Source organism: Ovis canadensis, chromosome 8, assembly GCF_042477335.2.
Source record: "Ovis canadensis isolate MfBH-ARS-UI-01 breed Bighorn chromosome 8, ARS-UI_OviCan_v2, whole genome shotgun sequence".
Lineage (NCBI taxonomy): Eukaryota > Metazoa > Chordata > Mammalia > Artiodactyla > Bovidae > Ovis > Ovis canadensis.
This window is the reverse complement of record NC_091252.1, coordinates 58,617,890-58,638,931: the sequence shown is the minus strand read 5'-3', so window position 1 is coordinate 58,638,931 and position 21,042 is coordinate 58,617,890. Positions and strand designations below refer to the sequence as shown.

The 21,042-nt window shown below is 39.7% G+C and overlaps 1 protein-coding gene across 1 annotated transcript in view; it reads right to left on the bottom strand.

Moving 5' to 3' along the window:
- Nucleotides 1-21,042, bottom strand: part of MDN1 (midasin AAA ATPase 1) — a 145,579-nt gene that overhangs the window by 98,855 nt on the left and 25,682 nt on the right. The window contains exons 8-17 of the mRNA XM_069598273.1: nt 20,871-20,974; nt 19,304-19,418; nt 16,227-16,420; nt 14,799-14,880; nt 11,688-11,783; nt 9,895-10,007; nt 8,316-8,464; nt 7,603-7,663; nt 1,192-1,403; nt 545-648 (exon numbers count right to left, since the gene is read on the bottom strand). Coding sequence (XP_069454374.1) covers nt 545-648; nt 1,192-1,403; nt 7,603-7,663; nt 8,316-8,464; nt 9,895-10,007; nt 11,688-11,783; nt 14,799-14,880; nt 16,227-16,420; nt 19,304-19,418; nt 20,871-20,974 — 1,230 coding nt within the window. The remainder of the gene's footprint in view (nt 1-544; nt 649-1,191; nt 1,404-7,602; nt 7,664-8,315; nt 8,465-9,894; nt 10,008-11,687; nt 11,784-14,798; nt 14,881-16,226; nt 16,421-19,303; nt 19,419-20,870; nt 20,975-21,042) is intronic.

The following is a 21,042-nucleotide window of genomic DNA, read 5'->3' as shown; positions in this document are numbered from 1 at the left end:
AATGACAGTGCTCATGAACACACAATTTTGGGCTTCCCTGGGGGTTCTGTGGAGAAGAGTCTGCCTTGCCAATGCAGGAGACACGGGTTTGATCCCTGACCTGGGAAGATCCAACATGCCACAGAGCAACTAAGGCCTTGCACCATAAGTACTGAGCCTGCGCTCTAGAGCCTGGGAGCAACAGCAACGGAGGCCTTGCAGCTAGAGCTTGTGCTGCACAGCAAGAGAGGCCACCATGATGTGGAGCCCGGGCACTGCAACTAGAGAGGAGCCCCCATCACCGCAATTCGAGAAAAGCCCAGGCAGCAGTGAGGGTCCAGCACAGCCAAAATTAATTAAAATCTTAAACTATATAAAAAAGACTTTATCACATCTATAAAGAGACATTTAACACCCCCCAAAGAATTCTTTCATTAAGTGTTTACTGTTCTAAGCAACAAGCCTTAAAATGTCAACATGAGGAGAAGACAGAACAGTAGCCTCTTTAACTTGCATTTTGCATCAAATCAACATTCCCTTAACCTAAACAATCAAAGCAAAATACCTCTACAAATGCAAACAATAGGGCATTCTCAGTCATTTTCATCTGTTGTTGGGCATGGTTGAGTCTAAGACCAAATGCTTCCCACTTCTCTTTCAGTAGTGACCCTAGAGAAGAATAAACACAAGAATTAAAAATACATTTTGCATCACAATATAGATAACTTAAACCACATAATTAACAAAACACACACACAAATCACATCTCAGAAGTGTAAAAAGTTAAGTCCAAATGCTTACACAATGCCAACCATATGCAGCCACCATACTGGCCAGTTCATTTATATGCATATGCATTAGATAACTCATTTAATCTCACTATTCCCACTTAATAGATGAGAAAGTAGAGACTAAGCCACCAAAAGCCCCATTCATGGTGGAATCCAGTTTTCTGGAAATAATCTTTTCTTCTAAGCATTCGTGACTTACTGATCACTAAGTGGTACTTGTACATCAACACCACCAACCATTGACTTTAACAGAAATCTTGCTGAATCCCAGGAGCAACAATACTTCAGCATTAGTCATGTTTGCCCTAAGTCCCAGCAATCCCTAATTCGTATTGCATCATTCTGCCCCAAACTCCTCTCCTAATTCTGCTTGTTAGACTCCAGCCATGACCTCCCACCAGCAGCCTGGTCTGCCACCTACCAGTCTCACTCTCTGTCCCATGCTTGTTGACAGCTGACTTGTGCACATGCTGCATTAGCTTCAGGAGATCTTGCCACCGTTTCTGCCTGTAACACGTCTGAATGTGTCCCAAGAATGTAAAGTTTTGCTTCTTCGAAAATGTCTGAACAAAGAGTTCTTCAAATGCCTCCCGTAAAGGCAGCCAAATAAGCTTATGGTCCACTGGCTTGTAACTGAAACAAAGGCAGATATGTGATTCACAAACTTCTGAAGCTAACAGAAACGGGGAAGTATACCTAAGAAAACAGGAATAGGTGTTAAGATTTCTTCTACATCAAAATCAGAAACAACAGCAAAATACTTAAAATCTATGTTAAATTTTTAAATTATGATCTATTTTTTCCCCATGTGTTTGAAGGGTCTACGCTAAAGGTAATCATTAGATAACCAAATTATGAAAAAATTTGAAGTTCCAAACTGGGTAGTGAGAGGCATGTCATTTATTTTACTAACACATTTAAATAATCATCATGTATATTTAATGATAAACCATATTTTATTAAGAGTGACCAAAATGTTTTTGAGATATTTTAGAAAAAAATATAACATCTGAAATTGATTTACTTAAGCATCTTGTACTTACTTTAACATAAGAGACTGCTCTCAAAGAGATTAAAAATTGGGGGAGGGGGACAGTAAAAAAAAAATTTTTTTTAGACATTTGTGACCCTCCAAAGCTCAACTATTTATTTCTGAGCATTAAGATTCCCTTTTATTTCTTAGCATTTTATTTTTCTGGTTGGGAAATTAGGGAATTCATTCATTTAAATTAAAATTTACTACTAGGGGTGGGGAGAAGTTAATAAGAGTCAAGAAACACTGCTCTGGCTAGATTTAAGGTAAATTGCCCAAGCAGCACTAATCATTCTGGAAGATTATACAAGATCAAGCGTACAATTTTCTTCAGCCTAGGATACTAAATACTACAATTCAGGGATGATAACCTCAATTTTGTTTCCAAGAAATATAATTTGAGAACCGAAACAGTATCAAAGTGTTTCAAAACAAGCAAGTACAATTGGAGAATCATGGATACTATTTACTCACTGGCCTGAGGAGGAACAATGAGACAAGTGAACCCAGTGCCCTGAAACTGAGCATCTACATGGAAAAGTCTGATTTCAGAGAAAGTATAAGAACTTCACAAACTTAACTTCGCTTCCCAGTAAGCACTGACCCATTAATTAGTAAAAACATTCCTTTACTCCATTCATTCCACTGAGATTTACTGAGCACCTCTAGGGTTCGGCACTGAGTAAACAAGACCCACCAGCTCTTGCCCCTCAGGAGCTTACAATCTAACCAAAAAGACAATAGAGGAAGATCCCTACTAGTATAAAATATCAAGTAGAAACTGGTGTGCCAGTAGACAAAATGAAAGCAGAGGGGGTGAAAGAAGATTTTAGTACTTTAGCTGTGATGGTCAGAGGAGGCTGTGTTAAAGATGGGAATTTGAAGGCAATCAAACAAGAAAGGGTTTGGCTAAGTAAATACCCCTGGGGTGGCAGGGGAGGTGACAGAGGAAACAGAAACACGGAGGGCAGTGTGGTTGGCAAGGCAGCAGAGCTGAAGGAAGGAGAGAGAGAAGTGCCCTGGAGAGGTGATGAAGGGTTTGTAGTACCTTCCACATGGACTGAAGTCAGTGAGGAAGAGAGTGATGTAATCTGATCACACTATCACAGAATCACATCCATCTACCAAACGGAAGAGAGGCAGGAGGAGAAGGAAAGATGAAAGCCCTATGCTGGACTAGGCAGAGGACGATGAGCCAGAATGTCAACAGCAGAATGTTGAGAAATTAAGCAAAATACAAATGCTATTTAAATAAAATAGCTAGTCTTAAAGATGAGGGAATAAATGGGATCCAAAGCTAACTGAGGCAGCAGAGTGATGATGAAGAAGGTAGATCCTCAGGCAGACAGCTGGGTTCAAGTCACAGACTAGCCATTACTTTGAACAAAGCACTTAATCCTTGTGAGCCTCAGGTCCCTTATGTGTAAATGGGAATAATGAACAGGTTGTTAAGACAGCTAAGTGAGTGAACAGGTAAAAACTCAAAAGAGGGCCTGGCACAGGAATGCCATTGAAGAGCAACCTGTTATAATTACTACAACTAGTAACTAGATCAGTGAACTGAATTCATGAAAGAAATGGCTTTATATTTCAAATTAGTCTGGGCTCCTTAAGAAAAAAGCTTGTTCATTTAAAATTGAAGGCATATTGGCCGGTTAAGTCAATAAATGCTTCAAATGATGGCGAAAATGAACATACATATATACAGCTTGCTGAAAATAAAAATAAACTAACAAAAACACTCAATGGAAACCAACCTGTCATAGGTTGGTGATGAATCAAACTATGAACTGAGACTAGAATTTCCAAGGTATCTTTTGATACCTCAGGCTGCCTCAGGAGCAACCTGAAGGCCAAGAGAAGGAGGTCTAGAGCACCTGGCCCTCATGGACAGTCACTCAGGGTCTACCTGTTACATACACGATACATGGAGGCCACAAACAAGAGTTCACTTGAAAATGACTAGAACAAAAGAAAATGACACTCCAAAATGACCATCCATGAAAGAACATCAAGTGCAGAAGAAACAGGAAACAGCACGTGATGAGTAACTGAGAAGGCAAACGCTTCCCCGCCTTTGGGACCAGGATTCTGAGTCTGAGAGCAGGCTCCTGTGCCCTGCTATCTCCTGTGCCGTTTCCTTCATGGATGATGCTTCCTTGGGGGAGAGGAGAATGCAGGCTGGCCATTTTATTTCTATTTCTGTAAGATCTTTAATTTTCCTTGCATTTCTCCTTTCCATCATTGTCGACTTCTCCAAGGACCCCGCCCCGTCCCTATAAGCCTGTTTCTCCTTCAGAGGCTGCCCCTCCCAACTCCATTTCCAGCACTGTGAATGTGTGTTCTGTGTCTGGCCGTTTAGTGCAGACTTTCATTTTCTGGAATGGTTTTATCTGTTTCATTTAAGTCCTCTGTATCATCTACTCTTTTCTACAGAGTCCCATAAGCTCTCTCAACCCAGTGCTGTTGGAATTTGGTTGACTTTTCTACTCTCAGGTAATCTGTAGGTCTATGTGCTATTTATCAGAATCTACTTTAAATAGGACAAAAATGAGTTAAAAGTGAGGGGAAAGATATACCACATTAACATTAATCAAAAAAATAAGTGGGTACATATGCAAACAAAACTCACAAGGCAATCTGCAGGAATGCAGCTCAAGTGCCTGATGGCCTTGAAGGCCTTACTCTTAAAAAATGTATTTATCCTGAATTATAACTTTTGAAAAAAACAATCAAAAGGATCCAGATTTGCAAGTCAGACTAATTAGGACTATAAATTTCTTTTATCTTTCACCATAGTATTTGATAAATGCAAAATGTTTAATAAACAAATTATTAATAAACATAAAACCAGTTTCATAGTTAGATAAAACTAACCACACATTCCCAAAATAGAACTATGAAGGTTTCTATACCCCTTCTCCCTACCCACTCCTTTGTCTTCCATACTCTTGCCTTTTAATTAATAAAATCATTTTTGTTCTTCAAATTTTATACACAAAGACTCTTAAGCAGTCATTCATACATCTAAGATATATATTAAAAGATGTGACTTACACACCGCTTGTCAGTAATACAAAAGGACAGAAGATAAGGTATACTTCCAGCCATACAAAAACTGAATTGTATCTAAGTTTTCTTTTGATTACTGATGCTAACCTACTAATAAGTTAGCACCAAAAATAAAATTCCAGTTACCACATTCTGCTTTCAACCTTTTGTATTATCAATTGCATCAGGGCACAATGTGTACTCCCTACATTTAAAACTACTTGCATTTAAAACAGAAAGGAATTAAAGAAGAAAACACTATTTGCAATGGCTGATATAACACTGCTGCTGCTGCTGCTAAGTCGCTTCAGTCGTGTCCGACTCTGTGCGACCCCATAGATGGCAGCTCACCAGGCTCCCCCGTCTTCAGGATTCTCCAGGCAAGAACACTGGAGTAGGTTGCCATTTACTACAAATTCTTAAATGAGACTGATACAGCCTATGTTCAATTAGTGTAAGAACAATGCCATCTGTGTTAGCTACACTTAACTGTAGAGCATTACAGAATACAGAGTAGAAATAGACAGTAGTACAGACATACTTGGGGAAGGAAATGGCAACCCACTCCAGTATTCTTGCCTGGAAAATCTCATGGACAGAGGACCCTGGCGGGTGACAGTCCAGGGGGTTGCTAAGAGTTGGACACGACTGAGCAACTAAACAACAACAACAGGCATTCTAGTTAAATAACAAATTCCATTTATTACTAAGAACACACTGCAAGTACCACAACGAGGGAAAGGGGAGACTGTCAATTAACTGAACAGAAGTAACATAAAAGCAAAGTAGAAAAGACCACTGAGGAAAAACAGTGAAAGAAGAACTGGAGTAAGAGAGGTTAAGTCTCAGCTGACAGATTTTAAGACAGTATAGAGATTTAAAATACATCGTCAAGGTATGTGTAGAGCAGAATTTAAGGGCCCGGACGGTAAGAAAATGAGAAGCACAAAAGGAAGCAGGATTCCACACTAGCACTCCACCCAGAGCAGGAAGGTATAGAGACTGGAAAGAGCAAAAGTAAAAATAATGCTACAGTATAAAGTGTCCTTTAAAAAAAAAAAAGTAAATTAAAGAGCTTCTCGTAGATACCATAAAGAGAAAAAAGAACAATAACTTCTATTGTTCTATGCTTCTAAGGATTTGTGCAAGCAACTGTTTAGAACTAATGGGACAGATCCTAGTATCATTCAACATAAGGTATGCCAATAGCATCTATCAGTTTTACAGCCTTCAGCACATATTAAAATTGTTCAAAAACTAACATATTCAAAAACATCAAAAGGAAGAAGGGCATTTAATTGACCACAGTGAAGTTTCATTTAACCAAGTGGAGGCTACTTAACCTTTCAAAGATAAACAAATTGCAGGAGACTCTCACTTGAAGGCAGCATAACTCAAGAACATACTCTTCAGGTAAATATTACTTAACTGCATTCAGTTCAGTTCAGTTGCTCAGTCGTGTCTGACTCTTTGCAACCCCATGGACTACAGCACATCAGGCTTCCCTCTCCATCACCAACTCCCGGAGCTTGCTCAAACTCACGTCCATAGAGTCAGTGATGCCATCCAACCATCTTATCCTCTGTTGTCCCCCTCTCCTCCCACCTTCAATCTTTCCCAGCATCAGGGTCTTTTCAAATAAGGCAGTTCTTCGCATCAGGTAGACAAAGTTTTGGAGTTTCAGCTTCAGCCTCAGTCCTTTCAATGAATGTTCAGGACTGATTTCCTTTAGGATGGACTGGTTGGATCTCCTCGCTGTTCACGGGACTCTCAAGAGTCTTTTCCAATACCACAGTTCAAAAGCATCAATTCTTTGGCACTCAGCTTTCTTTATAGTCCAACTCTCACATCCATACATGACTACTGGAAAAATCATAGCTTGGACTAGACAATCTCTAGCAATCTCTGCTTACTGATATGCTGTCATATGGTCATAACTTTTCTTCCAAGGAGCAAGCGTTTTTTAATTTCATGGCTGCAGTCACCATCTGCAGTGATTTTGGAGCCCCCAAAAATAAAGTCTGTCACTGTTTCCCATCTATTTGCCATGAAGTGATGGGACCTGATGCCATGATCTTAGCTTTCTGAATGTTGAGTTTTAAGCCAACTTTTTCACTCTCCTCTTTCACTTTCATCAAGAGGCTCTTTAGTTCTTCTTCGTTTTCTGCCATAAGGGTGGTGTCATCTGCATATCTGAGGTTATTGATATTTCTCCCGGCAATCTTGATTCCAGGTTGTGCTTCTTCCAGCCCAGCATTTCGCATGATGTACTCTGCATATAGGTTAAATAAGGAGGGTGACAATATGCAACCTTGACGTACTCCTTTCCTGATTTGGAACCAGTTTGTTGTTTCATGTCCAGTTCTAACTGTTACTTCTTGACCTGCATACAGATTTCTCAGGAGGCAGGTCAGGTGGTCTGGTATTCCCATCTCTTTAAAAATTTTCCACAGTTTGTTGTTATCCACAGTTGATTGCATACTCGCCTTTATATTCCAGCCCCCACCCCACACCCTCAGCAGGATCTCTGAGAGCAAGAACCTCAAAAACTCTTTAAAATGAAGAGAAACATCTACATACCCAAGAGTTCCTTAATAAACCCTAATAAATATCCTGCTGGGGTAGGCACGGAGGGCAAGTTGTTGAACATTCTTCCAAGGTTAGTATTGAGCTTAATAGGAAAGAAGTGTTTCTTACCTCAAGCAGTGAACACGAAATAACAGGAAAAAGGTTTAAAACCATACTTACCCTCCCAGCAAATCTGCAGTGTCACTTTGCTGATTCATATTCACAACTCTCAAACGGTGGCCTTTAAGTAAAAAAGGGTATAAAGAGTTATTCTGAAAATGCAAAGACTGACTATCCACTGTGATCCTTAAGGATGTGCGAACACAGGCATGGGCAAATCTTTTAATGCGCACTTCCTCTGACCCCTCATTTTATTTTCAGAATCTTGACTGTTCAAAATTATAATCTAACCCAGAGAGAATGAAAGATTCACTGCTCTAGCATCAGGTAACTGAAAATAACAACGAAACAATCCTTCAGTAAGTCAATGTCTATGAATTAGAACTAAATACATATCTAGTGTGAAATATTAATTTAGACATCAGAACAGGAATGAAGCAGTTCTGTTTTTAAAGATGATCAATGTGCTTAACTAAACACAATACAGGGAAGGATCCCATCTGTTTCAAAACAAAACCAAAGCACTATGTATGTGCAGGCCATAGATTAGAACTGAAAAAAAATTAATACCAACATGTTAATAGTAGTTATTTCCAGGGGGAGAGATTACATTGTTTCCAGGGAAAAAGATTCCAGTGCTTATCTCCAGGGGAAATAGAGCTGTGGCACTTTTTAAGTTCCAATATTCTTTGGACTCTAGTTTTTAAAAAGGCAGTTGGTATGAAATGAAATGTCTATTGTCTAGGGCAGAGTGCATCCTCTCCAGGAGTTACCTGTAATGTGAGCCAAATACTGGACTGTGGAGGTTTTGCCAGTTCCAGTTTCTCCCACCAGCAACACAGGCTCCCCTTTGCTGACACACACCGCGAGCTGCTCGATAAGGATAGAGGATGGCCTCACAGCAGCAAAGGCGAACTTCTCCCTGGGGAGGTGAAAGCGCGTAAGCAGCTGGAGAGGCAAGCTGCGAGCGTCTCTCAGCACTGTTCTGAGGAACCAGACTCGACAAGCGAGACAACTCGAGAAGGGACTGTCTTCACATTGCATGGGATACTGCGCAACATAAGAACTGCAGAATTCATTCTATAAACATGGAGCATTTACATACCCAGTACTTCACTAGGCTCTAGAAATTCAAAACACCGACAAGATAAAACATCTGCACTACCTATGTCATCTTGGGCAAATTACTTAACCTCTCTTAGCCTTGGTTTCCTAATCTGTACAATCTGGACAACACCACTTACTAGTTGCAGTAAGTCCCCCACAAATTCATGTCCACCCAGTGAATGTGACCTTATTTGGGAAAAAGGTCTTTACAGGAATAATAACATAAAAATCATACTGTATTGGACTTAAGGGCTGGTCTTAAATCCAATGGCCCGTGTTCTCATACAGAAAGAGAAATTTAGAAACACAAAAAAGACACACAGGGAAGAAGACCATAAGACAATGGAGTCAGAGACTGAACTGAAGCAGCTACAAGGTAAGGAACACCAAGGACTAGTGCACGCCATCAGAAGCCAGGAAGAGGCAAGCGCCTTCAGAGGGAACGTGGCCCTGCCAGCACCTGGGTTTCAGCCTTCCAGCCTCCAGAACTGAGAAGAAATGCTTATGGCAAACCATCAAGTTTATGGCCCTAGTGGTACAGAACCCACGTTAAAGCAGGAGACACAAGAGACCCAGGTTCGGTCCCTGGGTCGGGAAGATTCCCTGGAGAAGGAAATGGCAACCTACTCCAGTATTCTTGCCTGGAGAACCCCATGGATAGAGGAGCCTGGCAGGCTATAGTCCATGGGGTTGAAAAGAGTTGGGTATGACTAAGGCGACTTAGCATGCATGCATACATGAATCAAGTTTCTGGTTAATTTGTGAGGAGAGTCCTAGGGCGCTAACACACACATTAATTCATAGGATTACTATAACCACATGCAAAAACACGCAAAACAGCACTGAGCACAATGTCAGGAATACAGCAAATATTTAGTAAATGGTAACTAGATCTCAGAAACTTACACAATTCCAGCCTTCAAGGAATTAAAAGACTAATGTTAGGACCAAGCCTGCCTTCCAAGTGATGCTTCACTAAATAAATACGTTACAATGAATAAAATCAAAGATACACCTTTGCTGGTCCCAAATCTCTAAGGACCCTCATCACCACTCTCCACCTCCTTATATCCAGTTTCACAGGACACATTTTGGGAAATCACTGCTCCTTACCAGTCTGGCACACTGGAGAGATCACAGTTCAGACATGTGCTTTACTCAGAGGAAAAAGTCAGGACCAAATACTCCTTGCACCAAGTTCCCAGTGACCCCACAGTGCTGAGCTCAGCTTGGAACTCTGATTACCTCTGTATGTGGACAGCCTCGCTTTGTTTTCGTAGAAGCCGCACTCGACCCACTTGCACATCAAGCTCGTTGATCACAATTTCTGGTTTGTAAAGTTGACAGAAGAATTCTGCCTATGGGAGGGGAAAAGATTTACCTGAGTAAAATTCTGCATACTCTGCAAACACTTAAATCATGAGGCTTATTGTGCCCCCTCTAGAAGCACTTTCGGCTTCCTAGATGGGCAAGTTAGCATTTAATTTTATTTTAAAATATTTTCCAAGTTTCTGTTTTTGAAAACACTGATTATGAATGTTCCCTAACACTACGATTTATTCATTCAAATAAGCCTCTATCTACCTCCATAAAGTGAACACTCAAGAAAAGCTATACTCCTAAAAGATACTTCTAAAAAAAATCAAAGTAATTTTTCTTCAGCTATGTTTTCTTCACAACTGTTAAAAATTCTTCAAGAGATGGGAATACCAGACCACCTGACCTGCCTCCTAAGAAATCTGTATGCAGGTCAAAAAGCAACAGTTAGAACTAGACATGGAACAACAGACTGGTTCCAAATTGGGAAAGGAGTACGTCAAGGCTGCATATTGTCACCCTGTTTATTTAACTTACATACAGAGTACATCTTGCGAAATGCTGGGCTGGATGAAGCACAAGCTGGAATCAAGATTGCTGGGAGAAACATCAATAACCTCAGATATGCAGATGATACCCCCTTATGGCAGAAAGTGAAGAAGAACTAAAGAGCCTCTTGATGAAAGTGAAAAGAGGAGAGTGAAAAAACTGGCTTAAAACTCAACATTCAAAAACTCAACATTCATGGCATCTGGTCAAATCACTTCATCGCAAACAGATGGAAACAATGGAAACAGTGACAGACTTTATTTTGGGGGGATCTAAAATGACTGCAGATGGTGACTGTAGCCATGAAATTAAAAAACGTTTGCTCCTTGGAAGAAAAGCTATTATCAACCTAGACATATTAATAAGCAGAGATGTTACTTTGCTAACAAAGGTCTGTCTAGTCAAAGCTATGGTTTGTCCAGTAGTCATGTATGCGTGTGAGAGTTGGACTATAAAGAAAGCTGAGCACCAAAGAAATGATGCTTTTGAACTGTGGTGTTGGACAAGACTCTTGAGAGTCCCTTCAACAGCAAGGAGATCCAACCAGTCCATCCAAAGGAAATCAGTCCTGAACATTCATTGGAAGGACTGAGGCTGAAGCTGAAACTCCAATACTTTGGGTACCTGATGCGAAGAACTGACTCACCAGAAAAGACCCTGATGCTGGGAAAGATTGAAAGTGGGAGGAGAAGGGGACGACAGAGGATGAGATGATTGGATGGCATCACTGACTCAATGGACATGAGTTTGAGCAAGCTCTGGGAGTTGGTGATGGAGAGGGAAGCCTGGTGTGCTGCAGTCCGTGGGGTCACAAAGAGTCGGACACAACTAAGCGACCAAACTGAACTGAAGCTTTGGAAATGCGAAGGCTTATTAAAATATTTGCTAAGACATCGTTCCAGTCCTGAATCCAGAACCTACATAATAACATGCTCCTTAAACACTGGTAAATAAGGTGCACGTGTGAGAAAGAACACAAGGCAGCTCACTTTAAGAAAGCGGACCACAGGGAGAACTACTTATCCAAGAGACAGTGAGTTTTATGTCCATGAGAGGCAGCAATGAAACTACCAACTTTGCAAAAGCTTTTCTAGGTAAGGGCCAGAGACCAGCCAAGTAAGCTAAATAACCCAACTTCCTTTCAAGAAGGAAGTAGAAACAGCACTACATACCTTTTTCTTGGAAATGTTCAGTTTGCCTCCAATGACTTCTGCCATTTTCAGTTTGCTCGTCTGCTTAGAAAGCATTGCTGTGAAACAGTCCAGGGCCTATTAAAATAACCAAGGCAAATAGCAACTGACTTCTTAAACAATACATTAATGACAAAGCACTGCTGTCCAGGCCACAAAAGGAAGGAACATAAAATCTAACAGGAACATTTCTGCAAGAAAGACTGAAACGAGAATACAAATCAGGTACCAACCCTAGACTTAAAGATGCTACCACAACAGAGACAGGACACCAAAAATGTTAAGGCTTTATTATCAAAATATTGGTTATTAGGAAAACACACACATGCAGCCCTGAGTTTGCAAATGTAAAATTCAGGCAAAAATAGCAATTAGCATTAATCCCTAAGTAGGTATATGATTCTGTAATGGAAAATGATTCTCAGACAGTGGAGATAACACCGGAAGATTACTTCTGAGCTGTAAAGGGAAATTCTTGGTGTGCAATAAAGGAATACTGTCATTACCCTAACCCAGTACTTAGCTGCTACTGAGAAGCCAAGATACATGTCTTCTGCTGTAATAAGAATTTATCTGGTGCTTGTCCCTAATCCCTACAACAGCCTTTCAAAAATTCTGAATTGCCAGGACTAAGGAGTGTCTTCTGTTATTCACTAGTCTTCATGGGCCCTACTGGGTTTATTATGCTAAGCAAGGTAACTCCAGATGAGCCCTTCCTTAGTTTATCAGAGGAAATGGCCAGGCGAGAAAGACCAAGCTCAAAACAGGAGAACTGAAATTTCCATCCCCAACACTTGGAGAGGGTGGAGGGGCTGGTGGACAACATGATGTATGATGAAGGTGGCACACCCTGCCTCCAAAGGTGTGCCTGTGTTCAGATTCCTGGAATCTTGCCCTATGTGTCTCTTTCATTTGACTGTTCCTGAGTAATATTTTTAATAATAAAACTGTAACCTGTACAGTAACTAGAGAGCTTCCAGAGAATTCTATGAGACAATCACTGTACCTGAGAAGTTTGTGGGAACCCCTGAATTTACAGCTGATTGGTCCTAAGTGTGGGTGGGCCTCCAATACTTGTGGCTGGAGTCTGAAGTGGGATGGTCTTGTGGAGGTCTCAGTCCTTGAACCTGTGTGGTCTACACTACCTCCAGGTAGGCAGTATCAGAACTGGACTGAATTGCAGGACACCAGTTGGTATCAAAACAGAGAAGAAGCAACCAGATAAAGCCAAAAGGTGAAACATTCTATAAAACAACTGGCCTGATCTCTTCAATAAGGTAGTGTGGGGTTTTTATGAGGGGCTGGGGGGCGTGGCTCTAATACAGTAAAAGAGTTCTTAATTCCATGTGCATAGACAAAGATGCACAAGGAGAAACACCAAGGTATTAATAGTACAGGGGAATCTCTGAATGGGAGAATATTTTTTACCATTTGTTTTTCCATATTTTCTCATTTTTACTTCTACATTAATAAAATGCTGTTGTTGTTTAGTCACTAAGGAGTGTCCAATTCTTTTGTGACCCCATGGACTACAGCCCAGCAGGCTCCTCTGTCCACGGGATTTCCCAGGCAAGAATACTAGAGTGGACTGCCACTTTCTCCTCCAGGGAATCTTGCCCCAAGGATCGAACCCGTGTCTCCTGCACTGGCAGGCAGATTCTTGACCACTGAGCCACCAGGGAAGCCCATATTAATAAAATACTTGCACACAAATGTTCACAGCAGCATTATTCACGAGAGGTGAAAACCACCCAAATATCCATTAACGTATGAGTGAATAAATGAAATGTGGTATATCAATACAATGAAATGTTACTCAGCCATAAAGAGAATGAAGTACTGACTCATGCTACAACATGGATTAACCAAGAGAATATGCTGAGTGAAAGAAGATAAAAGGGTCACCTAATATATGATTTCATTTATATGAAATGTCCAGAATAAGCAAATCTATAGACAGGAGGTAGATTATTGACTGTCAAAGGCTGCAGAGAGAAGAAAAATAGGCATGATGGTTGATGGTTACAAGGTTTCTTTTTGAGGTGATGAAAATGTTCTAGAATTACTTAGTGGTGACGTTGCATAATTCTATAAATATACTAAAATACACTGAATTGTACACCTTAAGAGAGTCAATTTTATGGGCTGTCAAACACAAACACACACATACACATACACACACACACACACACACACACACACACACACTCTCTCTCTCTCTCTCTAAAATAGAGACTAAAGAAGATCCTCCCCCTGTAGGAAGATGAAAAATGTAGGAGGACGGGAAGGAAATTTCGGAGATTCAAGGACTGGCACACAGCACTTCAGGGTCTGGCTTGATTAAGTGTGTGCTCTGAATCAGGGTTCTTTCTACTTAAAGTACCTTCACCAGAGATACTACTCACCACAACAGGTCACTATCCTTTCCTTAATCCTAGCTGACAGACACAGTAACACTTTATAGTCAAAACGGGTCAATGTTTTAAGAGCCCAAAGATCTTCAGGTGGTACCACTTTTATTCTTAACCAGGTGGAAATAAATCTCTCTCTGTTCTTACTGAATATGGCAGAGCTGTAATTCAACAGCGCTTCCCTCTTGTACAACACACTTTCCCCCCAGCCCAGCATACAAGAACAGACTTTATAACCCACATACCTTTCTCTGGACTAAAGTTAAAAAGGCCCTGCTGGGGCAAGTGGTGGGATCAGACAAATACAAATCTGTCAAACAGACTAAGAAATTATACATAGAAATTAATACTAAACATCTTAGAAACTCTTTTTGCCTTACAATAGTATTACCACCTGGGGGATTTTTTCCTTTCATTTAAGCTTTAATTTCAGCATCTGTTTTACTCTATTTCAAACTAGACTTATTTGAAATTAGGGGTAACCCATTTCAAGAGTCACAAAACATTTATCATGCTCACTTAGCGCTAAGACAACTTTAATTCAGTTTTAACTAGCTAGAGATATACACAGTACCTACACCATAGAAAAACTTTCTGATAATAGTCAAGAGACAGAAAATAACAGTGGAAATTAGCAGCCTTGCAGAGCACAGAGAAAACAAGCAGGAAGACTATATCTTACCTCTTGAAAAATATTTAACGATGCTGATGAAGACAGACTGTCAAAGCTGTGGGCAATCCTATTACACCAATTAAGTAGATCCCTTAAAAAAAACGGTAAGAAATAAAAAAACACAGGTCAAAGATATCAAAGGTATCAGAGTTTATTTAGGTCTGGGAACGTCTGACCACAGACTCTCCCTTTTTCTGGCAACTGAATATAAACAGTGTTAAGTCAGGAAAAAGTGTAAGTGGATCCTTTCCTTACCTCTACCAGGAAGCAACCTATAATTCATTTCTCCCCCATCCATACCAGACAAGGTAGCAAGAGACAGGAGCAATTAACTCTCAGAGCAAACTTAAGGGGAGCTGCCCATTCCCAATTCTCACTTCTTGAAGAGCAAGTCAACCACTGCAAATGTAGCTCAAAGGAAGAGAATTTACTATATACAGCAAAACCCAAAAACCTTATTTACGACCCCATTTGTCCCAACAGGACATCCAGTGAAAAAACCATGTCAGTAGTTTTCCAACTTTTTCCACTATTTCTGAATTTAAAGTTATTTGTTAAACTTCCAATTATAATTCCTAGGGATGCAATGTACAGCATAATAATTATAATTAACACTGCTGTATGTTATATATGGGAGAAGGCAATGGCAACCCACTCCAGTACTCTTGCCTGGCAAATCCCATGGATGGAGGAACCTGGTAGGCTGCAGTCCATGGGGTCGCTAGGAGTTGGACACGACTGAGCAACTTCACTTTCACTTTTCACTTTCATGCATTGGAGAAGGAAATGGCAACCCACTCCAGTGTTCTTGCCTGGAGAATCCCAGGGACAGGGGAGCCTGGTGAGCTGCCGTCTCTGGGGTCGCAAAGAGTTGGACACAACTGAAGCGACTTAGCAACAGCAGCAGGATGTTATATATGAAAAGTTGTTACATTATCACAAGAAAAAAATTGTTTTTTACTATTTAACTTAGTATCTGTGAGATGATGGAGGTTCACTCAACTTGTAGTCATCATTCCACATGCATGTAATCATTATCCTATATGCCATAAACTTATAGAGCTGTCAGTTATAGCTCAATAAAACTGTAAGAAAAAAGTTATTTTTTAAAGCTAACATAATATTATTTTCATAAGCCTTCCCATTCAGTAACTATAGATCTCAAACGGATTAGAGACTGCTGCTGCTGCTGCTAAGTCGCTACAGTCGTGTCCGACTCTGTGCGACCCCATAGATGGCAGCCCACCAGGCTCCACCATCCCTGGGATTCTCCAGGCAAGAACACTGGAGTGGGTTGCCATTTTCCTTCTCCAGATTAGAGACTGAGAACGTCTAATTTCAAAATCAGACTTCTTGTAACCATTCAGTTTGAGCTGCTAAGAACTTCTGAGAGAAGCAATTTTTAAAATACCAATCCAAAAGCGTTTAGCCCAATACCTGAGAGACAATTCTCTTCCCTCAAGGCTTAGTCTCTTGTTTTCTTGTCTTGCTTCTGGAACCTCCTCTGGTGCCTGTTCCCCTCCAACAGAACTTTCGCTCAGACAGTGATGCTTCTCTCCAATAAGCTGGAAATAAATATCAAGCAGGTGATCGGTTGCTGCTGATAAGCTGGGATATCTATTTTGAAGAACCTGACAGAGGAGAAAAAAAGCAAAAAATAAAATAAAATAAAATTAGCAGCAGACAAAGTGATTTTTAAAAGCACACCAAGGATGACTTTCTCTAGGAGATCTGTCATCTTGAGCAAGTGTAAAAACTTCCACCTTCACCCACTACCTCCAACCCCCCAAAGACTATGACTTCTTCCTGACCAGAACTGTTATCTGGCAATCTCATGACCTATCACACAGCTTTGGGTACAGAAGCTTGATGGGAAAAACGTCTCAAACAACATGGGCATCCAAAGCCCATGCACTTCAAGTACTACATACTCTGATTGTTTTAAAGACAATTGCAGTACCATCATTAAGTCATTTCTTAGCCAAAAGCACCAATGAAATAGTTTAGTGGGAAAGGAAACAAAAGTTTTTTTTTTACAGTAGAACACAGCAAAAGGAGCTAGTGTTAAAGTCCTGATAAAAAGTAGTTTTCATCAGACAGTAGAATTTAGAAAGCAAAGATCTAGTCCAATTCACTTCAATAATTATTAAGAATTTTGTGCAGCATTAATACTTGGTGGCCATAATATCATAATATTTATGATATGGATTTGTTAAATCTACTTGAGAAGAAAAATATCATGTATGTATTAGAAATATTATTAGCTAGTATATTTAAATTAGCTTAAGAAGTATACCATGATTCCAATTTATATTAATATATGAAATATCAACATATTTTATATATATTAAAGAGGTAAAGTCCACATATTTACAAAGATAAAGAACTAAAATCTTTTAATAGTATCACTTTAAGTATTAGATCTCACAGGTTTTAATTTCTTCATACCTTTCTGTTAAATTGGGAGATTTTACAAATTTTAATATTTCAAATGTATTAAAAATTAAGTAAAGACAGAAGTGAATAATAAAATCAACAAATTCATTTTATTTGCTACACATGCAGATCTTTCAAAGAGAGAATAAACATGTTCTGTGTATAGACGGAACATTTTCAAAACTGACCATATTTATGGACTGTGGCTACCATAAACAAAATACATACTTCCATCACACATAAAACAAAACAAGAGTTCCCTTGTGATCACACCCTTCCCCAGCACCCCTGTCCCTGGAATCATGAATCTGATTCCAATCAGCACAGTGCTGCTTTCAAATTTCTCATATACATGGCATCACACAGGATGTAGCGCATAGTTTGGCTTCTCTTACTCAGCATCATGGTTTTGAAATTCACCCAAGCATCACTGTATGTATCAGTAGTTCCCTATATTTTACTGCTGAGGAGTAATTCCATCATATGAACATGTATACTTATGATCATGGTGAGGGAAAAAAGCTATTTTTACTTGAAAAAAACCTAGGTTTAACACTTTAGTAGGGCTCGGTTATTTGGGAAAAAAGTTCTGAATAGTGATTTATATGTACCAACCAATTAGTCATTTTCTACCTCAGAGAAAAAATATCTTTTGTTATTACCATAAATGTCAGAATATAAACAGAATATCACATGATAAACTAATCTGACATGATATGCTTATCAATGTTTAAATGTTTGAAAACAAAACATTTAAAGGACTACAACAGCAAAAGAAAAAAAGAGGGGTATTATGTCAGAGCAATACGATAGACATGAATTGTGACGCATGGAACGGATGCCAGGGGCACCAAAGCTGAGTAGGTTCCTGGTGGAGCTTACAGTTGAGAGCAGCAAGAGAGGGAGAGGAAGACGTATAGACACGCAAGTATACAACTGAGAACTACAGTGAGATAAGAATCTCACAAAGCTACAGAGATTCAAAATTCACACCATCAAGGCCAGGGTTCTTAGAAATCATATGAAGGTTGATCCAGTAATTGGTGCCCTCTGAAAACCCCTCTGTTAATAAACACTTAGATGCTATTAATAGATAAAATATTTGGGGTTGTCTGGTGCCACTTATTTATGTAAAAATTTACACCAAGAAAGAGGAAAGTGACCCTGCCATCCCTGAATGTTCACTGACAATACTTTATTTGCTACTGATCAAAGTGAAGTGCTGGGAGACAGAAAGCTGCCTAAGTGAAAAGGCAGACGCAGAGGAGGAGAGAGGCTGGCAGTGTAGAGTGAGGCACACCACTTGGGGGTCACAGAGAACCAGGGATACTACAAAGTGAACTACTTTGTATAAAGCCTTTCACCAAGTCATCTCAGTTTCCATTAAGGTCCAGATGGAAATGCACATGAAGTTGTTAAGTGTGAAAGATACTAGTTACAATCAACTTAGCAAAAATAAAAAGATCCTTTGAGGACAACTGCGGAAATTCTCATGTGGTCTGAGAATGAAGTGCTACTGAGGAATAATAATTCATTTTATTGGCTATAATATTGATATTGTGGTTACATATGGAAATACCCTTAGAGATGCATCAAAGTATTTAAGGGTGAAATGCTGCGAGGTTTGCTTTCAAATATATTAGCAAATAAAAAGTACTAGATGAAGTTAATATAGTAAAATGTGAGCACATTAACTGTTAAATTTAGAGTGGTGAGTATTTTCGTGACTCACTGGGCTATTTCTCTTCTCTGCATAGTCTGAAACTTTTAAAATAGGAATTCCCTGGCAGCTCAGTGGTAAAGAATCTGCCTGCCACATGGGTTTGATCCCTGCGTTGGGAAGATCCCTTGAAAAAGAAAATGGCAACCTACTCCATGATTCTTGCCTGGGAAATCCCATGGACCTAGAAGAGACTAGTGGCTACAGTCCATGGGGTTGCAAAAAGCTGAACACAACTTAGCAACTAAACAACAGAGCTGATTCACTTCTTTGTATAGTGGAAACTAACACAACACTGAAACTTTTAATATAAATGAAAAGTAAAAAAGAAAAGCACTGATACTTTCAAATGACATACCTCATTTAGTTCTGCCTTATCCATATTATCCAGGTGAATTTTGGTCCAGTATTTGTCTAGCAGAGTAGCATGACTATTTAGTGGTCGATACCAATTTCCTCCACAGCTCAGCAATCTGTATTACAAAATAAAAAGCAGAGTCACACAAAGTTCTTAAGTTTTAATCTTAAATTATGCCCCTGGTTATCCCTTGCGATTCATTGTGTCACATCTGAATAAAACTCACAGTTCCTTCTGGTGTCAAGACACTATTATGCTAGGCTTACAGGGAGGATGACAATGAAATGCTGCCACTGACTCGGCTTTGACTATTTTCCTGGGGAGAGTAATAGAGCTTTAACCAAGTTATTTTCAAATTACTGCAAACAGTCCTATTAGGCATTTTGATCTCAAAAACATGTTTCTTTTTATTAAGATGTATCTTCAGGAAAAAGAAAACAAACCAAGACCCATAGCACTAAAAATAAGTTCACTGCTTATTTACCAAAAGCTATAGTACCTAAAACTATTTAAAATACCCAGAAGACAAGGAATAGTTATTGAACACATATTCTGGGCAAGCCACAGGCTTACACTTAAGCCATTAATTTAATTCTCATAACAACTGCCCTGAGGGAACAGTGATCTTCTTTTCCTCTAACTGCAAGGAAGAATCATAAGGAAGAGAAAGAAAAGTGTCTCTTGCTCACTCAACTATGACTACAAATGGCAAAACCAAGAAATGAACTGAAGTTGGTGTGACATCCTTGTATGATGTCTCAGGACTTCCCAGGAAAGAACTTCACTATCACTGTGAATAAAAACAGGTTCTATTAAAACTATCAGGGTCTAGCAAGGTGCTCCTTGAAGACGGTTAGATCAGCTCTGCATTCCATCTGGGAGTGAATGTTCACAGAGGTACAGTATACACTAACATCATCACTAAACACAGTGTAGCATTAGTTTCCCTCTTGGGCATTTTAAGATCTTGGAGAAACTGTACAGGTAGTCAGGTAGTAGGAAATAAGCCACTGCCTTCACATTATTTTAAAATGTAGATAAGGACATAAACATAAGTTTCTTTAGGTTTTATTCCTTGGTTGATGCTTATCTTCAACTTATTTATTTAAACTGCTTGATGTCTACATGGCTTCATTTGCATTAGCGCCACCATGATGGTTGGGCACTCCACCATGTGACAGGTCTTTAGTGCAAGTCATTTCACCTAAACTTTACAACTTACACCAAGCTGTAAAGCAGGCATTATTGGTCCCATCAGAATCAGCCAAGCAAGGTACATACAGATACAAAAAGTCAGTGTCAGGATTCAAATCCAGGGCCATCTGACAACTGTCATTTCTGATTATGTTTGAAAATATGAAAACAAGGTTTTGAAGACTGGTTTTATTTTCTAAATTAATTATCTCCATGAAAAACAGTCGGGAATGAGAAGGTTGGGCCTGTTCCAACTAACCTTGTTTAAACGCCCAGAGAACTCTATTCCTGGACTTGCGTGCTCAGCACTCTAGTATGTGGACTCATGAGCCAGAGGCTCCATCATGGAAACAAAAAGGTTAATAGGACATACCTCCTGGTTGCAAAGAACTGAAATCCAGGAGCCACCTTCACACAGTCACCTCGGCCAGGAATCAAGAGCTCTCCATTCTCCAAGAGAGGGATTAGCACAGAAATCTAAATCACAAAATTCCAGGAACAAAGCTATAAAGACAGAAGTAGCAAAACAAAAACAAAACCAGCCC